The sequence below is a fragment of the Papio anubis genome, chromosome 12 (genome assembly GCF_008728515.1).
Source record: "Papio anubis isolate 15944 chromosome 12, Panubis1.0, whole genome shotgun sequence".
NCBI lineage: Eukaryota > Metazoa > Chordata > Mammalia > Primates > Cercopithecidae > Papio > Papio anubis.
In genome coordinates, this window is record NC_044987.1 from 108,487,999 (window position 1) to 108,511,387 (window position 23,389).

A 23,389-nucleotide genomic window follows, 5' to 3' on the forward strand; every position below is an offset into this window, starting at 1 on the left:
CAAGTTTAGAGGAGAATGGAAGTCAGCTTCAGCTGGGAAAAAATAAACTTAATTTGGCAGGGCAGGTAGGTTGGAGTTGGAAGCCAGGAGGCTGGGCGGTTAAAAAAAAGTATCACATTGTTTTAAGTGTCTACTATATACTACATAGCTGTTGGGGACAGAGTCCGAACTATAACTGATACCTTTATACATAAACTCGGTGGTTTTCCATTGAAATAATTGAAGTCATCTGGAGTCATGTTTCCTAAAACATATTTGTACAATGCTAGTTCCATGAACAACTCTGTGATGAATCAGGTTCTGTATGATGGAAAAAATTGAATTTCAATTATCTCAAGTTTAGTCTTGAGAAATGCTGTGTACCATCTTACCCTCTTGGAGATTTACATGACACTAAAGGTTCTGGGAAGTTGTCCAGTTAATACATTTTGCTTCATATAACTCAGAGTTGCCAAAAATTATTTGACCATGGGAATCTTTGTTGTTGCAACCATTAAACATCTCACTGAATAGTACCTTAACAAAGCAAAGGTCAAAGTTTTAGGTCAGCTCTGAGAAAAGCTGACCTGAAGAAATGTAGATTAAAGAAAGAAGTAGTAATTGTCTTCAAAGCTAAAAAAGCTAGACTGTAGGCACTATTTGCACCTGTGATATAATATAGGTTTTAAATAATTTGTATCAAAGTTTGTAATAATATAGATTGTAATTAAGGTGTGTGTTTTAAAATTAATCTCTATTTTTTATACGTAAATTTTTTATTTATTCATACAAGTATTTTTATTGATAAATTGTCCCCCATATTTTGGGGGAACATTTGATAGTTTGATATATTCATATAATATGTAATAATCAAATTAGGGGATTAGGATATCCATCACCTGAAACATTTATCTTTTCTTTATGCTGGGAACATTGGAATTATTCTCTTTTAGCTATTTTGAAATATACAACAAATTGTTGTTTACCATAGTCCCCCATAATGATTTATCAAACATTAGGTCCTATTTAGTCTATCTAACTGCATTGTTGTACCCATTAATCAACCTCTATTCAACTCCACTCCACTTCTCTTCTCCTGTGCCCTGGTTACCACCAATCTACTTTCTAAGGATGCATGTCGTTCTTGTGACTTACCATGGTGGTTACCGGTTTTGTTTCCAAGACAAGAGCTAAGTGGAAAAGCTCCAACTCCCTCAGCAGTTGGAATAGGAGACAGATATCTGCAAGTTCATCAAAAGTTGAACCATCATAACTGTGCCATACACTCTGGGTTGAATCATTTATCTGATTGTGTGGACTAAAAGAATGTAGATGTCCAGGGCATCAAAGGGAAGAAAGTTTTCTATTGATGAGCTTTCTCAGGGCACCTTTCATATCCTTATTCCTCAAGCTGTAGATGAAGGGGTTCATCATGGGTGTCACCACAGTGAATAGGACAGCACCAATCTTATCAGTGTCCTCAGGGTGAGTGGAGGAGGGGAAAAAGTACACACCTACAATGGTTCCGTAGAACAGTAATACAACTGTCAGGTGAGAGCCACAAGTGGAGAAGGCTTTCCACTTTCCCTGTGTGGATGATATTCTCAGGACAGCTCTGATGATGCAGACATAGGAGAAGAAGATGAGTGCAAAGGGGAAGATGATAACTGATAAACCCACAATAAACAACACAAGCTCATTGATCATTGTGCCTGAACAGGACAGTTTGAGAAGAGGGGCCAAGTCACAGAAGAAGTGTGGGAGGGTGTTGTGGTCACAGAAGAGCAATTGAATGAGCAGAAGGGTGTGCGTCAGAGCTATAATATTACTGAGGAGCCACGAGATGACAGTGAGCAAAATGCAGAACCTGGGTCGCATGAGAGTTATGTAATTCAGAGGGTGGCAGATCGCCACAAAGCGGTCGTAGGCCATGGTCCCCAAGAGCAAATTGTCAGTGACGACAAACACAATAGAAAAGTACATCTGTGCGATGCAGCTCTCATAAGAGATGGATTGGCTGTTGGTGTGAATATTCACCAGCATTTTGGGGACTGAGTTGGAAATGGAGGAAATATCAGCAAAGGATAGATTGGCAAGGAAGAGATACATGGGGGTGTGAAGGTACGTATCCAAGCTGATGGCCACAATGATGAGCCCATTCCCAACCACAGTGACCAGGTACATACCCAGGAAAAGCACAAAGAGGAGGTTTTGATGTTCAGCCTGGTTGGAGAGTCCTAGGAGAATGAATTCAGTGATGGTAGTTTGGTTTCCTTGATGCATGTTTCTGCTGATCTGAAGAAAGGAATACAAAGTCTTCATACTTCTACAAGAAAACTTAGCATGGTGTCATTTGACTGCAGTCATTGCAGTGAAGCACTTCCTTTTGGCTGATGGGCAATAAAGTTTCTTCTGCTTAGTAAGTGGAAGTGCTACTTAATAAGGAAGTATTTCAGCAGTGTAGAGATTTGGAAAATGTCATGGAAAAAGACAGGACATGGCAGATACTTCTCAATGAACATGTTTTAAACTCTAACAGGATTCTGAATGTGACTTTTCCAGTTGGTTTTAAATGTAGTTTCAATCTCCCAAATGAGGATCGTAGGTGAGGCATACCCTATATTCTAAAGATGTTATATACACGTGCAGCAATTACTTAAAAGTGACCAAACTGTTCCCCCTGTTCAACTTTATCCTTTAAATCTAAGAGAAAAACAATTTCAAGTCTTGTGGAAGTGAAGAGACTGGGAAAGTAAACACAACTGAGGGTTAGGAATGGCTATGGGAGTGTACACCATTGTGTGGGTGCCTCATCCCACTAATCCAGAACAAGTGCTTTTGAGGAATGAGTACAAGAAGGAGCAACGAGGGTTTTACTTCATCTGTGGCTACATATTAGCTTCAAGAAAATTTAGGGGGCACACATACACTTAAAGATTTCTGTTTGCCTCTCACTTCTAAAGGTGAGGGGTCACTGGATCAGGTCATGATGGCAGGGGTAGAGGGAAAGATGGTGGTTAGTACGGCAATACTGCATTTTCACCCATGGCATGGCAAAAATATGTGAATTTCCCATAGGACACGTGATGCTATAGGAGGTCATTGCAGTCAAGTCACCTTGTTGAGATTCCAATCCAGAAACAGCCTATCGGGGCAGAGGAGGCTGTAGCAATAAGAAACCATGAGGTGGCTCTCTTAAGAAACAGAGATCTTAAAGAGATCAGGGACATAATTCATTGTCCTTGTCAGGGGACTGCATAATAGGGCAGTCTCCAAAAGGGAGCCTCTGACGAACCTCAAAATGATCTCAAGAAACACCAGGCCTGCCACATATAAGGCACCAGCTGCTAGTATCTATGGCAACAGAGCAAGGAAAGAACATACGCTCCCACCTTTCCGCTGTACAACCCAAGCTACACATCAGATCTGAGGTCAAAAGGGAGGACCCATGCTTTGAATTGATAGTGAAGCTGAAGTTTAAAATTGGGCAGGACTTGGTTTTTTAATACCTGGAAATGGATCTTCAGTATCAAATTTAAACTTTTTTTTTTTTTTTTTTTTTTTTTGAGCCTGAGTCTCGCTCTGTCGCCCAGGCTGGAGTGCAGTGGCGCGATCTCCACTGACTGCAAGCTCCGCCTCCCGGGTTCACGCCATTCTCCTGCCTCAGCCTCCCGAGTAGCTGGGACTACAGGCGCCGGCCACCACGCCCAGCTAATTTTTGTATTTTTAGGAGAGACGGGGTTTCACCGTGTTAGCCAGGCTGGTCTCGATCTCCTGACCTTGTGATCCGCCCCTCTTGGCCTCCCAAAATGCTGGGATTACAGGCGTGAGCCACTGCGCCCAGCCAAATTTAAACATTTTTAAAACCTTAAGTGGCCAGAAAGGTAAATGGATATCACAAGGTGTCATCTAGGAGTAGGGAAGGGAGATTGGAGCTAGTATGATTTTCGTTGTGACTTATTGAAAATAATATCAGCTTGGGATCAAAGAGATGTTGGTTCCTCTTTCTACTCTCTTCACAATGTCTCCTTCTCATTTTATCCCTCTCTTCTACCTATCTTCAAAATCACTTGTCTCTCAAAGATTTTCTTTCCATTCAGAGGCCAGAAAAGAGGAAACTATCTCTGGAATTCCAGAAAACTGAAAGTCATTGGAGATTGAAGCAGAGATCTGAAGTCTCTTTCCTTCTGAAAAGCTTGGCTTACAAATCAGAGAGAAGGGAAAACAGATGCAGAAGGGAGAATCCACAATAAAACTGAAATGAGCTAAATAACTAGCAGGCATCTATATTGAAGATACAGACTGGACTGTGGTTAACAAGTCCTAGACTGGTTTGGGCTTGACTAGAGAGGGGAATTGTATGTTTCTGAGTGACAATCCCTGATCTCTCCTTTCCGTTCTACCTTTCCCACTTACCAGTACTCCTGCACAAATTGTTCTGAGTTCTTAAGGTGGCTGCCTAGCTGGTCAAGACCAATGCTGGATTCTGAAGAGACTCACCTCTGAATGATGGTAAAAATCTCAGGAAGTTACTGGTTTCTAGACCCAATGGCTTTCCTTATCTTTAGCAGAGTTGCAGGTGGAGACTCAGCAGCTCTTAGGTATTTTTCAGATTAAACTCTTCCTCTAAGCTTCGCAGTTAATAGAATCATTGTGCTGGGCTCACCTGGGACATTCAGGTCCTTCTCATCCCTTTGGGATAATATCCCTCAAGAGTCTTCCTCAAGACAAACAGTAACTTTTAGATCCCAGTTTTGATGAGGTAAATGGGGAATAGACAGACAGCTCTGCTTTTTTCCCTTGTTTTGTCTTTGCGTGCTCTTCCCACGCATGATTTCCTATCTGTGATTAGTTGATTATTGCTCCTCACAGGGAGGGAGTTGCTTGCACTATGTGTCATCCCCAGTGAAATGGTCAGCATTTTCAGAGTTCTTTTCTGTGTCTCCTCTAGTGCCTAATGGTGGGAAACAATTAGGAAATACCTAGATAATTGAGTTGAATTTTTTGACCAGAGATTATGAATCCAAAGTGATGTCATATCTACTGGAAGGAAATAGGATATGATCTTGGCATAAGTTGAATAAATGCTAGCATTGGAAATTGGAGACCCAGTGATTCCACATTCAGGGCTCTTAATTGCAAACTAAAGACAAACGCTGGGTTTCTAATTTTGCAAATAAACATATTGAAATGATAATTGAGTGGTTCACAATACAATGGGAAGGATGGAAAATGACATCCTGAAATGGGCAGAAGCAATAGAGACTGCCCAGCCAGGGACTCAGGTAAAATTAATATATCCCTTCTTCCAAGGCTTAGAGGTGCCTCACAATGTAGTATACTTATTTCTCACCCAAACTAAGAATGTTGATCACCTCTTCAGTAGGAAAACCTCAACCTATGGATTAAGTGTATCAATGAATAATATTTAAAATAATGGGGTAATAGAGAAGGAAGAAGTCAAGTTATTCTATTTATTTGCACACTAACATACAAAAATCAGCAACACTTGTATATGCTAGCAGTGAATTATCTGTAAAAGATATAAGGCAAACAATTCCATTTACAATAGCTACAAACGAAAGATAACTAGGAATAAACTTAACCAAGGAGGTGAAAGATTTCTACCCTGAAAACTATATAACTTTGATGAAAGAAACTGAGGAAGACACAAATATATGGAACAATATCTTGTGTTCGAGGATTAGAAGAATTGATATTGTTAAAATAACCATACTACCCAAGGAGATCTACAGATTTATTACAATCCTTATAAAAATTCCAATGACATTCTTCACAGAAACAGAAAAAAATTCTAAAATTCACATGGAACTGTAAAAGACCCCAAACTGACAAAGCAGTCCTGAAAAAAATGAATAAAGCTGAAGGCACCACATTACCTGACTTCAAAATATACTATAAAGCTATAGTAACCAAAACAGCATGGGGCTGGCATAAAAACACACACATAGAGCAGTGAAACAAAATAGAAAGCACAGAAATAAATTTAAGCACCTAAAGCCAATGGATTTTTGATAAAGACGCCAAGCACAACACATCGGATTGAAGACAATAACTGGTGTTGGTAAAACGGGATATTCACATGCAGAAGAATGACACTAGACTGTCTCTCACCATACACAAACATAAACTTAAAATAGATGATAGACATAAATGTAAAACCATAATCTATGAAACTAACCGAAGAAAACATAGGGAAACACTTCATTACATTGGGCTGGGCACAAATTTGTAAAATAAGATCTCAAAAGCTCAGGCATTAAAAGCAAAAACAGACAAATGAGGTTAAATCAAACTAAAAAGATTTTGCACAGCAAGGAAAACTATTAACAGATTGAAGGGATAATCTACAAAATTTCAAAAAATATTTGCAAATTATGCATCTGACAATGGTTATAATATTAGGCTATATAAGGAACTTAATAGCAAAAAACCCACCTAATTGAAAATGGGCAGACCTTAATACACATTTCTCAAAAGATGACATGGCCAAAAGGATGTATAAAAAATGTTTAATATCATTAATCATCAGAGAATTCCAAATCAAAATTATCTTGGGATATCTCCTTACTCTTATTAGGATGGCTATTTGTCAGAAGACAAAAGAAAACAAGTGTTAGTGAGGACGTGGAGGAAAGGGAACATATACACTTACACACTGTTGGTGGAATTGTAAAATAGTACAGCCGCTATGAAAAACAGAATGGGGTTTCCTCAAGAAATTAAAAATAGAACTACCATATGATCCAGCAATCCCACTACTAGGTATATATCCAAAGGAAATGAAATTTGTATGTTGAAGAAATTTCTGCATTTCCATGAGTGTATGGCACAGTTGTGATGGTTCAACTTTGGTGAACTTGCAGGTATTTGTGTCCTGTTCCAACCTCTGAAGGGGTTGGAGCTTTTCCACTTAGCTCTTGTCTTGGAAACAAAACCTGTAACTACCATGGTAAGTCACAAGAATAACATGCATCCTTAGAGTAGATTGGTGGTTACCAGGACCCAGGAATGGGAAGACGGAGTGGAGTTGATGAGATGTTGATTAATGGGTACAACAATATGGTTAGATAGAAGAAATAAGACCTATTGTTTGATAAATCATTAGAGGGACTATAGTAAACCATAATCTATTGTATATTTCAAAATAGCTAAAAGAGAATAATTCTAATGTTCCCAGCATAAAGAAAAGATAAATGTTTCAGGTGATAGATATCCCAATCTCCTAATTTGATGATTACACATTATATGAGTATATCAAAATATCACATGTTCCCCAAAAATATGGGGGACGATGTGTCAATAAAAATACATTAATCAATCAATAAAATATTTATGCATTAATACAAAATAAAAATTAATTAAGAAATCACACATCTCACATCTTAATTACAATCTATATTACTATAGACTTTGGTATGAATTATTTTTCAAGTTGTAATGTTTATAGTTGTAATGTCTCTTCATTTATTTGTTCAAGTCTTCTTACATGTTTTAATGATATTTTATAGTTTTCTTTCTATTTTAAACATATAGATTATTAAGTTGTTCCTGAGTGTCTTATGATATTTTTTGCTAACATAAATTTGTTTACAGATATGTAGGAAACAGTGTAGAATTTATTTGTTATTATCACATTTCTCTACTAAACTCTTTTGTTGGTATAATAGTTCAAACTTGATTTTCTTTTGCCACGAGAAAAATAGTAACATCAGCAAAATGATAATTTCAACCTTCAGTTTTTAATATTTTGATTCCTTGTTTGTTTTTTCCGGTTTTATTTCATTGACTAGTATCTCCAGCAAAACTGTGTTTTAATGACGGCTAATAAGCATATCGGTCGGACTTTAAGTTTTATTTTTTAAAAGATATTTAGTGTTATTTAAAGTATATATTGAATTTCACCAAATGCCTTTATAATATCTATTGAGATTATTAGATTTTTCAAAAAGTGATTAATATGTAGTTACTTACATTAATTGACTTTCTAATATTACAGCAGCCTATGCTTTTAACATCTAATTTGGCTATAATGTATTATTCATTTGCTGCACTGTCAAATTTAGCTAAGTAATATTTATGTAATATTTTTACATCTATGGTGAGTCAGATTGGCTAATAGTTGTCCTTTTGGTAATAATATTCTTGCTAAGTTGTTACTGTGGATATGATACAATTAATCATAATGAACTTATTGTTGGTTTCCTGAAACTTTTATAAAGGTGAAATAGTCTTTTTGATCCTATTTAATATTGCTACTATGAATTGCACTATGTCTGATATTAGTACTGTCGGATCTACTTTTTAAAAAAAGTTAGTACTTGTTTGGCTCTATCTCTGTCGATCCACTTACTTTAAGTATCTTAAATGTGTCTCAAGTTATGAACATGTATCTGCATTTTTTAAATTTTTATTTTATTTTTTATTATTATTACACTTTAAGTTCTAGGGTACACGTGCATAACGTGCAGGTTTGTTACATATGTATACTTGCGCCATGTTGGTGTGCTGCACACATCAACTCGTCATTTACATCAGGTATAACTCCCAATGCAATCCCTCCCCCCTCCCCCCTCCCCATGATAGGCCCCGGTGTGTGATGTTCCCCTTCCCGAGTCCAGGTGATCTCATTGTTCAGTTCCCACCTATGAGTGAGAACATGCAGTGTTTGGTTTTCTGTTCTTGTGATAGTTTGCTAAGAATGATGGTTTCCAGCTGCATCCATGTCCTTACAAAGGACACAAACTCATCCTTTTTTATGGCTGCATAGTATTCCATGGTGTATATGTGCCACATTTTCTTAATCCAGTCTGTCACTGATGGACATTTGGGTTGATTCCAAGTCTTTGCTATTGTGAATAGTGCCGCAATAAACATACGTGTGCATGTGTCTTTATAGCAGCATGATTTATAATCCTTTGGGTATATACCCGGTAATGGGATGGCTGGGTCATATGGTACTTAAATGTTAGACCTAATACCATAAAAACGCTAGAGGAAAACCTAGGTAGTACCATTCAGGACATAGGCATGGGCAAAGACTTCATGTATCTGCATTTTAACACAGAATCTGAGCATTTCAGTCTTTTAACAAATAAATCTAAGCAATTCACATAGGGTCACTGATACATTGGGTTTATGTTTTCCATTTACTACATTTTATTTATTATTTATTTATTTATTTGTTTGTTTGTTTATTTATTTTTTGAGACAAAGTCTTGCTCTGTGGCTCAGGCTGGAGCAGAGTGGCAAGATCTCGGCTTACTGCAACGTCCACCTCCCTGGTTCAAGCAATTCCCTTGCCTCAGCCTCCTGAGTAGCTGGAATTATAGGCGCATGCCACCATGCCCTGATAATTTTTTGTGTGTTTTTAGTAGAGACGGGGTTTCACCATGTTGGCCAGACTGTTCTCGAACTCCTGACCTCAGCCAATCTGCTCGCTTCAGCCTCCCAAAATGCTGGGGTTACAAGCGTGAGCCACGGCACCCAGCCCATTTACTACATTTTAAAAACTATTTCATATTTCTTCTCTTGGCTATTGCTAGATTGATGGAGTTTAATTTTCTTTTACCCCTTCTATTGGCTTGAAATATATTGATGCGATATATATTCTATTAGTGTTAAAGAAGCATACATATTTTAAAGAACCGTACATAAACCAATAACAAATTTATGAATTAATTAATATCTATAAATTTCATTCTTTCAAACAAAATGAAATTTCAGAATATTTTACCATCTTCTTTTATTCTCTCTCTTCTATTTATGATTCAAGTCATCTGGAATTTTAGTTACAAATTATAATATTTTTGAATGTTATGGTTTGCATTTTAGAAATATTATCTTATCAATTGTATTAAGCTACATAAACACATTGTAGTATTTATTTAGAAGAAATTCAAGGGTTTTGTTGTTTACTATCCTTTCTTATGTTTTACATCTACTCTGACCAGACAAAAGAGAAAGACTTTGAAAAATTTCCAGAACCTCGGACTGCATTTAATCTCTTCAGTGTTTGTTAACGGAACATTTCTTAGGATTCACTCTGTACCCTGTTCTGGCCTACATATTATGGGGAGTCATGATGACTAATGTCCTGGTTCTGTCCTTTAGAAGTTCACAGTTGATGTGCAGATATAATATGTGAACAGAAAGAAAGAGCTTTTAGGTACCAGTATCAGGTGGAGACCAGTAAAATGGGTATCATGAGATATCAAACATGGTAGGAAAAGTGCTACAGAAATTCAGAGAAGAGAGATATCCGTGGACTTGAGTAATAGTAAATATTTCATTGAGAAAGCGAACTAGAGCCATGCATTTGAAATGGGCAGAATTTATACAGATGGGGAGACACAGAGAGGGATTTTGAAGTGGATGGATGTTACGGGTGGTGGGACCATGTATGATGCGTTTTGGGTTCAATTAAGAGTCTAACATTGCTGAGGTTGAAGTTTATATAAATTAATAAGAAACACAGTTTTAAGGTAACTTGGGGCCTGATCTTGGCAAGTGTTTAATATCAGGATAAGGTGTTTGAATTTTCTCATGCCAATTCCTAACCAGATGATTTCTAGTCACTCACAAAGTATGCAATTTAGAGTGAGTCCATGAACAGAGTCATAGAATCTAGAGCTGGAGGGGACCACAAAGTTCACCTAGAGCACTACTTATTGTAAAAATGAGTAAACTGATCCCCAGAGTGATGGGTGACTTGTTAATACCAGGTGGTGAGTTTTGGCAGAACCAAAATGAAAACTCACTGGAAGATTTCCTAGTGCAGTGTTCCCTGGAGGCAGGTAGATGTAGCAGAAAGAGCAGAGACTTTGAAGTGAGACAGACCTGGGTTTGAATTCCAGCTTTGCTATGTTCTGAGTGTGTGACCTTGGGCATGTGGCTTAACTTCTCAGAGCCCCCTTTACTGTATCAGTAAACTGGAGATGATGTTTGCAAAACACCTACCTTGGTCTCTGGTGAGGTAGGAGACCAGCAGGACTTATTTTCTGGTCGCATCCCTGCTGACCAAAACAGGATCTGGTCCAGACAGGATAAAGTGAAGAAACTGGCTGAACCCAGCGAATGGTGGCTATAGCAATCCCTGGCTATCTTCATTACTCATTAGCATAAGACACTTTCACCAATGCCATGGCTAGTTACAAATGCCATGGCAACAATCTTGGAAGTTGCCTCCCATTTCCATAGCAATGAGCCAGAAGTTACCATCTCTTTCCTAGAAAGTTCAAAATAACCTGCCTCTCAATTTGTATTAACCAGCCCCTTAATTAGCATTAAATCGAAAGTGTGTATATGTGACTATAAATACAGTTACCAACAACTCATACTTTGCTGACTCTGGGTGCGTTGCCTATGAGTTATCCCTGCTCTGCAAGGAGCAGTGCCATTCAATAAAGATTGCTGTCTAGCCCATCAGCTTGCCCTTGAATCCTTTCCTTGGCAAAGCCAAGGACCCTCCCGGGCTAGGCCTGTCCTGCGTCACTGGCACATAGTCAGCAGCTCATTCAATATTAACTTTTCTTTACTTCAGAGAGGTCAGCATCCTAGGGAGGATAATTAAAGAGCTTAACAATCCCAGCCTCCTCTCTTAGCTGATTTGAGATAAACACTGACAACAAAATATCTCCAGAAAGGCCTGGTTAAGATAAAGGTTGTTAGGCTCTGACACAGTAAGGGATGGGGGTGGGGAGGAACAGAAATATGAGGGTCAGTCAGAAAATCATCTAATGATAAGTGCTCATTTTAGTTGTTAAGCACAAAATAGAGAGAGAGAGAGAGATTAAAACCAAGCTCACAATATATAAAGAAATTTAGTTAACAAATAGATACTGAAACCAAGCTCACAATGGATAAAGAAATTTGGTTAACAAATTTTGGTGTATTCATGTAATAGACTACTACTTAGGGATACAAAAGAATGAGCTGCAGCAACGCAGAGCAACCTGTGTCAATCTCAGAAACTTTATGTTAAGTGAAAGCCAAACTCAGAAGAAGGCATACCGTATGAGTTCGTTTCTAGAAATCCTTAAATGGACAAATCTCATCTTTGTGATGGAAGTCAGAATAGTGGTTGATCAGCAGGAAGGAGAATTGATTGGAAAGGGAAATGGGAATTTTCCAGAATGATGAAAATATTTCATTATTGAATACATCAAACAGAACCAATCTGTGCATTTTAGTGTATGTTATTTACACTTCAATTAAAATACTAATAAGAACAAAGGAAGCCTACCATTTTTTCATTTTGCTTCAAGTAGATTTTGACTCTACTATAACATCAGAGTCAGTGGAAAATTGTTTTCTGCCTTATATATTTTTTTCAGATAAGTGGAGGTTGGGATGTTGTCTTTCTTGGGATTCTGCAGGGAGAATCAGGGAGGCCGAGGGGAGCCGAGGATGCTCTTACTTATGATAATGTCCGCAGTGAAGCTGTCATCCTCCCAGATAGACGCTCTAACAGGAAGTGAATGCACAGGCATTGGACACGACAGGAACATCCAGACATGTGGCAGTTTCTCAGGCGTAAGAGGACCCAGGAAAGAACACGCTAGTTGGAGGCACTTATGTATTATAGCCATAAAGACTATCTGCTGGAGGTGTGGGGCCTGGTATGTGAGTGTGGAAGGTAGTTGGCAATTTAGATATTTTGGAGCCAAGATTACTAAGAGGACGTCATCAGTCATAGAAAGAAATATAAAACTCTCTTGTAGAATGCACAGAAGGACTTCTCAGAACATATCTCAAGGCAGGCATCTGGCATTTCTTACATCATGGTCTTCTTGCATATATTATTCTTCTTTAGAAAAAAATAAGATTGACTTATAACTATGTCCATTTTCCCAATAGTGTGTAAATTTTTGAAAGCAGATATCTTATGCTTTTGTCAATGAACACCAAACATATAATCCAGTTTCTGCGATATGACATGGCCTCTTCTCCATTTCAATTTACTATCCCTCAACATTCTCTGCCTTAGCCTAAACACTTGCCTCCAATTTCCTGCTTATTTGTATAGCCCTTGTGTGTTTATTTATTTATTCATTATCTTTTCTCCCCTCATGAATATTAGATCCATGGAATCAGAGACTTTAGCAAATAGTATATTCTGTTGAAATATTTGTTTAAAAATTAGTAAGTGAGGCCAGGCGTGGTAGCTCACGCCTGTAATCCCAGCACTTTGGGAGGCTGAAGCGGGTGGATCACAAGGTCAGGAGAGCGAGACCATCCTGGCTAACACGGTGAAACCCTGTCTCTACTAAACATACAAAAAATTAGCTGGGTGTGGTGGCAGGTGCTGTAGTCCCAGTTACTTGGGAGGCTGAGGCAGGAGAATGGTGTGAACCCAGGTGGCAGAACTTGCAGTGAGCCGAGATCACGCCACTCCACTCCAGTCTGGGTGACAGAGTGAGACTCCATCTCAAAAATAAACAAACAAAATTAATAAGTGAATGTACAAAATAAGTATTTATTGAAAGAATTGTTGTATTATGGCATAATTGGGTCTTCCTAACATAGTTTCTTAAAGATCATCAAATGTGTGTTCTGTGGTCTCTGGTGATTGTTATCCCTTGTCCCGCTTGTGCCCCATCTCATTTGAATAACTTCTTTTCCCCAATATTATGAGTGTCATACTTTTCCCTTCTAATGAAAGCTAAATTGAAGCCAAAAAGAGGCAATGAGGACAGTTCTCAAGTTGGAACTAGTGGGCAGAGATAGGCCCAAGCCATCATCACCATTGCATTTCAAAGTTCTAGTGATTTTCATCAGATCCTCTAATTTTACAATGTGGTTTTTCAAAGTCACTACTGAATGAGAACGAGAAAGACAGAGAGAGAGAGAGAGAAAAAAGAGGATGGAAGTTGGAGGACATCATTATAAAATTAACTGTTGAGATTCTTTATAGTACGCATTATTTTTCACTCATCCGATAGTCACAAATCAAACTGCCCAGAATGTGCTGTTGTATAATAACTTTTCTCAATCAACCATTTCCTTATTTAGTCCCCTCTCCATCTACACTCATTAGATCTAATTAGACAACACAGATATGCAGAAACATACGTTCATGCTATAGTTTCCTAGGTCTTCAAAATGTGGGTATGAGAAATCAGAATTCCTGGGAAATTTCTAAATTGTCAATTATTCTTAAAATATTTTCAATATTATTTATACTCTTTACTCATTATTATAGATATCTAGAGTTTATTTAATAAGTATAAATATCAGGGTTATATTATATACAGCATTTAGTAGATGATAGCAAATAACCAAGCACTGGGAAACTCACTGTGAACATTATTAGGTGGTATTTAAATAACCAAACATTCAGATCTCCCAGGCAGGTAAACTGCACTACACAGATTCGCACTTCCAGATGCAATTTAAATACTTATTAGCTTCTAAAACTAATTATTTCTTACAACACCACTCATATTTGCGTAAAATATCCTAGGCGCATAAGCTTAGTAATAATATTCATTTTACTTGTAAGAATGACTCGCTGTTAGCAGCAGACGGGGCCATGAACACACACATGAAAATAGCCACAAACAAGACTGACTGACTAGGCAGTAACTGCTTCTCCCCTAGTGCACTTGTACTGATTTTGGAAATGAAGACTTAGCCTTTGGCTCTGCATGTCATCAGTTTCTGCTCTTGCTTTACCCTTGGCATGAGTGGATTCCTCCGAATCAGTAACGTCTCTATGTTGACTATTATGCTTTAATTCTTGCAGGACAATTTTAATTTTTTTCTGATTTTTCTTGATTTCTCAACTACTTTTTCTCAGAGTTTGGATTTTAAAAATATATATATTTTTGAGAAATGCTGGGAAGGAATCTCACATCAGCACTTTACTTCCACCAATGTGTCTGACCCTTCATTCACCTGTTAAACAATCAGAACAGAGATGAAGCACCCTAGTGTCACAACACACCTGTGATGCTTTTGTAGTGTATTCTGGCTTCAAGATGCTTATTATTTAGTAGTGGGGGATATATTTTCAAATAATTACACTGCCTGATAAAATTTATTTTAATAAAATTCCAATGAGAGAGACATAGAAAGAGAATATCAGTAGAGGGAGAGGTTACTTTCTTGGAAAATACTTCTCTGTAAGACAGTTAACACTAAGGACACATTCACATACCCAAATGGCTGGATGAAGGGAATGAGCAGGGTTATGAAAGTAGCAGAATTTTTAAAGAAGTGGTGAACCTGCAGGGGAGGAAAGCTAAGCTACTCTTGCGAGTTCTGTCTTCCACTTATGCTACCAAGAGGCTACCTTGATATGAGGGGATCATCTCATATCATGATTAACATTTCTGTCCCATCATCTGACTCATGATGTACTGTTATTTCATTCAATATTCTCATTCCAGAATGTAACAAGTTCAATGAAAGACTCATATAAAGGAGTAATTTTTCAGTAATTAAAAGGAGCTCTTCCATGTACATTGAAGCATTTCTTCACAATAGCTATGACGTAAGATTAACCTAAGTGTTCACCAGTAGAATAGATGAGGAAAATGAAATACTACTTAGCCTTAAAAAAGAAGGAAAAATCTTGTCATTTGTGACAACATGGATGAATCTGGAGGATATTACATTAATTGAAATAAGACAATCACAGAAAGACAAATACTGCAGAATCTCACTTATATGCGGAATGTAAAAATGTTGAACTCACAGAAACAGAGTGAAGAAATGGTTACCAGAGGCTTGGGATGACAGGATTGGGGAAATGTTGGCCAAATGACATAAAATATTAGTTAGACAGCAGAAATAAGTTCAAGAGATCTATTGTACATCATGCTGTCTACAGTTAATTATACCTTATTGTGTATTTGAAAATGGCTGAGAATAGATTTTAAGTATTCTCACCACAAAAATAATGTGTCTGGAATAATTCATATGTTAAATAGCTTTGTTTAGCCATTTGACAATGCCTACATATATTAAAACATGTTGTATGCCATAAATATATGCAATTTTTACTTGTCAACTAAAAAATAAAAAAAGAAAAAATAAGAAAGGGAAACTCACTCTATTCATCTAGAATATGTATAGGAAGGTAACAGGCAGAACCCAATAATTCATTTTGAAAGGTTTAACCAACCCTCTTTTCAAATGTAACATTTTACCCTCTTCTTTTGAGTTCCAGGTTAATTTTATGAATGACTTGTGACATTAAATAAAGAATGAAAGAAGGTATGGAAATTCAGTTTCAAACTTCCCTTTGGTTGGCATTTCAGACAGCACCTAGCACAATCTATACAAATAATTGATTCATTATGTTCTGATGTGACTTGACCTGGATAGGTTGACATGCAATCTGCTAACCAGAGAGTTTATTTTCTTCTCCAGCGTTTACAGTGGTCTTCCCTACTTCCCTCCATCTGCAGTTTTGCTTTCCAGTTTCAGCTGCTGTCTGAAAATATTAAATAGAAAATTTCAGAAATAATTCATAAGTTTAAAATTGTCTGACATTCTGAGTAGTGTGACAAAATCTCTTGTCATCTTATTCTGTCCTGTCTGGGATGTGAATTATCTCTCTGCCCAGTGTATCCACACTATAACATTTTATGCTTCTGAAATCCAACCATGGACATTGTCATAGCTTGATGATCCAAGATCACCCCAAGCAGATGATCCTTTTTCTGGCCATCAGAAAGTCAATAGTAGCCAGATATTGTGTTATAATGCCTGTGTCATTTACCTCATTTCATCTAATCACATAGGCATTATATCATCTCACATCATTATGAAAAGAAGAGGGAGGAGTACTGTACATTAAGATATTTTGAGAGAGACCACATTGACATAACTTTTATTATAGTATGTTGTTATAATTGTTCTATTTTATTGTTGCTGTTGTTAATCTCTTACTACAGCTAACTTATAAGCTAAATTTATTGTAAGTATGTATGTGTAGGAAAAAAACATAGTTGTATAGGATTTGATACTATCTATGGTTTCAGACATCCTCCGGGCGTCTTGGAAGTATTCCCTTTCAATAAAGGAATACTTAGAAGCTGTACTAGTCCATTCTTATGCAGCCATAAATATACTACCTGAGACTGGGTAATTTATAAACAAAAGAGGTTTAATTGAATCACAGTTCCACATGGCTGAGGAGACCCCAGGAAACTTACAATCATGGCTGAAAGTGAAGGGAAAGCAAAGCACATGTTACATTGCTGCAGGCAAGAGAGGGTGCACAGGGGAAACCACCACTTTTAAAATCATCAGATCTGGTGAGAACTCCCTCACTACCATGATAACAGCATGGGGGAAACTGCCTCCATGATCCAATCACCTCCCACCAGTTCCCTGTCCCCTACACATAGGGATTACAATTCGAGATGAGATTTGGGTGGGGACACAGAGCCAAACCATATCAAAAGCAAGGCATTTCTAATGTATTGTTAAATCCAATGACTGTCCCCAGAATATGTAACACTTTATAGTTCTTCTCCTTATCATCGTGTGAAATCAGGTGAAAAATTAGGAGTTCCAAAAGCAATTTCAACGGGAAAAAGATGTAACCCCCCACACCAAAATAGTCCCAATCTAGAAAAAATGTAAAAAGTGGATCTGAACTATGATGATGGTAGGTTTATAAGCCAAAGAAATCTACATAAACCTCAGATTCCTTCTAGAAATTATATTTCTGATTATAAGAGGAACACAGTCTTATTTTGGAAATCAGGGAAAATAATAAAGAGGAAAACTAGAAAATTCATAATTCTACATCACAGATAACAACTGTTAACTTTTTGGTGTGTTTCTATTCCTCATTATGCATGTATATATTTTTATAAAATTGGGCTCTTATTGTAAATAAGGCTTGAATCTTGATTTTATTACTTGCGGGTATAATGATAAACATTGGCCTTTATTACTAAATATTAATGATTTTAGTATGCTGTGTTTCTGTATCCAGCATTGTTGGAAATTAGATTTTAATCACTTTTCATGTTATAAATGTAAGAAACACCCTTATATTTTGTTTTGTTTGACATTCTGTTAATTTTCTGAGGTTATGTTTTTAGAATAAGAATTCTGAAATTAAAGAATAGAAACTTTCCATGGGTTTTGGTAAACGTAACCATATAGGATTCAAAAAGGTTATAACAATTTCTTTTTTCTTTTCTTTTTTATTTTATTTTATTTTTTGAGTTGGATTCTTGCTCTGTTACCAGGCTGGAGTGCTGTGGCGCAATCTTGGCTTACTGCAACCTATGACTCTGGTTCAAGCGATTCTCCTGCCTCAGCCTCCCAACTAGCTGGGATTATAGGCAGGTGCCACCATGCTCAGATAATTTTTGTATTTTTAGTAGAGACAGGATTTCACTATGTTGGCCAGGATGGTCTTGAACTCCTGACCTCGTAATCTGCCTGCCTTGGCCTCCCAAAGTGCTGGGATTACAGGCGTGAGCCACCATGCCCCGCCAGGTTATAACAATTTCTTAGGTCAGGTTAATATCCACTGGCAGATATTTTCACTCTCTTCCTGTAGCTGCTAATTAAAATCAGCTTATGATCTGGATCCAGACTCTCACCTGATAGATTGCACCCTTCCCCAGCTGTTATGGGAGAAGTAATTGCTTATAAGAACTATCCGTGGAGTCCCCTGGACCTGGCTGTTCCTCAGGGTGTAAATGAGAAGGTTGAGCAGTGTGGTGTCCACTGTGAATACCATAAAGGGAAGTGGATTTTACTTGAGGGTTTATTTGGGTAACAGCCATTCTGCTGCAAAACTACGCTGAGGTAGGAATAGTGCCATGGTAGTGCTACCTGCTCAGTGGATCTGTGAGCAGCAGCCCTCATGAAGATGTAGGAGGTGGTGAGGAAGGTGGAACAGCAAAGACTAGTGTGAGAGCCACCAGTACAGAGGGCTCATGCGGGCAGGGCTGCCATAGACCAGATGTAATTCTCCATACCCTAGCAAGGCTGGTACATAGTAGGTGATTATCAGTGGAAGAAAATCCGTAGCCCCTTTCTGGCATGAAGAAAATGAAAGCACCCAGTTGGGATGTATGGTGCAAAGGAAATTAATGCATTAAGTAAGCTGTTGTTTGTCATATACTGATACCCAAAACAATAATAAGTTGTGTTTATTTGAGCAAAATATGTCTTTATGAATATTCCTTACTTAAGGCAACTTTCACAGGGTAAATTACATCATCTCCTCAGGAGGCAGCAAGTCTATCAGCCTTTATTCATAGTACGTATGGGGTGTTCCTAATACGGCACTTGACATGGGTGAGCTGCAAATCCTTAAAGTAGAGCTAAGTAAACTAACATTCCTACACTAAGTTCTGCCCAAATTTTCATATCTTAGTCAAAGCACTCAGAAAAATAAGCAGGAATTGTTGAACTTGGGGCAAATATGGCAAAAAAGAAACATCAAGTGCAAAGTGTGGGAAAGTACTACAATTCTGTGTCATTTAGAGTTCATCGACATAGCAACAGACAGACACCCAGCCCAGTGCCCCTAAACCTTCAGCTGGCCTCAGAGGCTGCTTTACGGATAATGGCATTCCTCAGAGCATCTTTGACATCCTTGTTCCTAAGGGTGTAAATCAAAGGGTTGAGTAAGGGGGTGACAAAGGTGTAGACCAACGCGATTTGGCGGTCCTCATCCTCTGAGGTGCTGGACCGAGGACGCAGGTACACGAGGCTGCAGCAGCCATACTGCAGCAGGACCACGGTGAGGTGGGAGGAGCAGGTGGAGAAGGCCCGGCGGCGGCCCTCGACAGAACGTATGCGCAGGATGGCGCAGGTGATGAACACGTAGGAGACGCAGATGAGCAGGAAGGGGATGGTCAGCACGAGGATGCTCACTACATAGAGGACAGCCTGGTGCACGTGGATGTCAGCGCAGGCCAGGCGCAGGACGGGAGGCACATCGCAGAGGAAGTGGTTGATTTCCTGGCGGTGGCCGCAGAAGGGCAGGGTGAAGATTAAGGCGGTGAGTTGCAGGGAGAGGAAGAGGGCCAGGCCTAGGGCCCCGACCAGCATCTGCGCGCACAGCTTGCCGGTCATGATGAGGGTGTAGTGCAGCGGGTGGCAGATGGCCACATAGCGGTCATAGGCCATGATCGCCAAGAGAAAACAGTCCGTGCTGCCGAGGGTGACAAAGAAGAACATTTGGGCCCCACATCCAGCCAACGAAATGGTCTTCTGGGCCCCTAAAATGTTGGAAAGCATCAAGGGTACTACCACGGTGGTGTAGCAGATTTCTAGGAAAGATAGGTTGGACAGGAAGAAATACATCGGGGTGCAGAGGGTGCTGCGTGTGCACACCACCCAGATGATGGCTGTGTTGCCACAGAGGATCATCAAGTAGAGGAGGAGGAAGAGAAGGAAGAGAAGAACCTGGAATTCAGTGGCTGTAGTGAACACACGGAACACAAACTCAGTGCGGTCAGACTGGTTGAAGACAAGTTTCCCCACAAGCATGTCTTGTGCAAAAGGACAGGATGCACTGAGCTCTTCTTGGCTGAGTTGCTTTATTGCTTGAGTAAAAGCAGGAGTGTACAATTTTATTTGGAATTATCTATTTAGTAGCTAGTTTCCAATCACGGTGCATGGGAATGAATTCATGATAGAGGGTTTGGTATACTTTACCTTGGAAATCTTCATGAATGGGATAGACAGTCATCTGCAGAAGTTCCTGGGGGCAAGACATGTAGACACATGTAGATGTTCCTTGTGAAATATCTTCCCCCACCCAGATATTTTCAATCCAATTGACAAGACCTAATTATTTTGCTTGTATCTAATTACAGCAAAGATTTGTATGGTTGCACATATTTTAAAATTAGATAAATAAATTTGTTTACTTTTTTCAGTAACCACACTCATTGAAATATAACATACATGTGGAGGAATTCACAAATCCTAACTGTGAAGCTTGATTTGTTTATTTATTTTTAACATCATAAATATACCAGTACAGCCACTATAAAGATTAAGAAATACAACAATTCCAGTGACCTACAAACATCCTTCATGTCTCTTCTCAGTCTTTATGCCTCACAAAAGTAACCACTTTTTGACTTTAATCATTACAGATTGATGTAACTATGTTTCAACTTATATATTAAATAATAAAGCATGTACTTTGTTGTAACTGGCTTCAACATTATGTCTGCAAAGGTTATTCTTGTTGTTCTGAAGCGATCTTTTGTTCTTCCCATTGCTTTATGGCTGTACTATAAGTTATTCACTTTACGTTCAGTTATTTTGACTCCACATACAAGTAGGAAAACACCCTTTGTTACAATCTTTTCTGATATGCACTCTTCATATATTTCCTCTCTTTTAAACATTTTATCTAAATTTCCAACAGGAAGCTAAACTTTTGGACTCATAGATTCAAATGAAAAGGAAGTGAACAGAGTTAGGTTAAAATTAAAGTGGAGCTTCCTGAGATAAGAAAAGACAATGAGGAAACTAAAAATGCAATAGCACAATTGAATTATGCATTAACATAATCAAAAGAATAAGAAAGAGCTTTGCAAGCATCTGGGAAGTTAAAAATACCTGTGAATTAAGCACTTTCAGGTTAGATTACGACTTTATTTTTAATACAAACATTTAAGAGACCATACAAAATATCTACAGAATTTTAAGCAAAACAAATTGGGGTGAAATAATTCTACATCAAAGCCTTAATGATTTATGTTCAAAAGCAACAGAAAGACTTTCTCAGGTTTGGAAGGGCTTAGGAATTATTTCATTCTAAATATAATTTTAAAAATCCCTCAAGAAAGATTATGAGTTGCTGCATGATTAATCAGATTAATCAGAACATATACTTTAAGGCTGAGAAAATTGTAATGTAAAATAATATGCTTTGGAAAAGCAAATAATAAAATATGTATTTAATATTAAATAGTGAAAATATTGTTAAAAGCAAAAATGAATTGCTAAGAATAATTTTTTAAGATGTGCATAATATAAAATGCAAAAACTAAAATGATTATTTATATTTAAAACCACAATTTATATGATAGAAAAACTGATAGGGAGGGATGGGAGAAAGGAAAATATGCTAATTTCCTAAACCTATGTGCAAAAAGACTCAAATATTTTATTTAGATGTGACTAGAGAAATTAGTCACAGCCATATATATCCAAACACACATTTCAAACATATTTCTGAATAATAATCATCAATAGAATAAAAAACAGCATATCCACTCCAAATGATCAGAAGATTTTTAAAAAGTAAATATAGTATAGAGAACAAAAGAAACAAAGAAAAATGTGAGCAAGCTTACAAGATAAAATAGGTTAAAGTAAACCAAGAAAAGCAAATATTTATGCAAATAAATCTAAATGGGGTTTACATTCTACTAGAGACAGTCTCATATTCACAAATGAAAAAAATTCAATCACGTATAAATATAGTGACATAGAAAGGCTAGCATCACTTTTGTTTAGCACTGTATTTTAGAACTTAACCAATGCAATAAAATTTAAAAAGATGCAGATTTGATTGTCTAACTGAAAACACAACAGAATAAATTAAAGAAGTTATGACCAACAAAATAGTCTTCATGGTGTTTAGTTCCAAATGAAATATAATAGAGAGTCTTTTAACTAATCTTCACTTAACTGATGTATCTGATGAGTCAATACTCCTCATTTTCTCTGTACAACATACTGTATGCTAAACCTGACACTCTGAACACAGGAGATCTGAGCTTGCTCTCCACAATATATAAACATTCCTACACCCCAAAATTGACTTGCATGTACATAAATTGGTTGAATTTTGCACACCCTGGTTCTATCATGTGCATTTATTTTTGTACTTATGTAATTTTATTAAATATTACAAAATCAAATAAAGTGTTACTGTGAATATATTTAATGGAAATTAATAATTAAATGCTTGAGAAATATTTGATAATTACAAGTTGCTAATAGTTGCTGTGGAATAAGGTGTGAGCCAGACCATTATAATAGGCTAAGAGGGAAAGTAATAACATTTTGAATAATTTTACATTCATATTTGATATGAGTCTAATTTTCACTTTATGTTAAAAAAGCTAAAACTGGAATTAATACATGATCCAGACAAGAAAGCTTTTGACTTCAGGTAATACAAACTCAGTGTAAGACTCTTGACTCTATATCAAAAGGTTGATGCATAAATGTCCATTTGTATGATTTAAGTAAAAGTAAAATCATTAAGGTAATTATGTCATTTAGGATTTGAATCACAGGGTATTCTTCCTTTGTTTTTTAAAATCAATGGTACTGTTAGAAAATGTCCTTCTCTCTCAAAACAACAAAAATTGATGATGAATAAATGGTAAATAACACACCAGTGATGAAACAATAAAAAACAAGTAGGATG

The 23,389-nt window shown here is 37.4% G+C and overlaps 2 protein-coding genes across 6 annotated transcripts in view; both read right to left on the bottom strand.

The window, feature by feature from the left end:
* Positions 1-788: 788 nt before the first annotated feature.
* Positions 789-2,983, bottom strand: LOC101005668 (olfactory receptor 1S1). The gene has a single exon (XM_009185998.4). It carries the CDS (start codon positions 2,299-2,301, stop codon positions 1,324-1,326), a length of 978 nt encoding a protein of 325 aa, XP_009184262.2. The 5' UTR covers positions 2,302-2,983; the 3' UTR covers positions 789-1,323.
* Positions 2,984-18,365: 15,382 nt separating this feature from the next.
* The window catches only part of LOC101007728 (olfactory receptor 10Q1), a 238,786-nt gene continuing 233,762 nt past the window's right edge, over positions 18,366-23,389 (bottom strand). For all 5 annotated transcript variants that reach the window (XM_031653591.1, XM_031653588.1, XM_031653589.1 and 2 more), the window contains one exon: positions 18,366-20,692. In XM_031653591.1, coding sequence (XP_031509451.1) covers positions 19,519-20,478 — 960 coding nt within the window. In that variant the 5' untranslated portion in view covers positions 20,479-20,692 and the 3' untranslated portion in view covers positions 18,366-19,518. The remainder of the gene's footprint in view (positions 20,693-23,389) is intronic.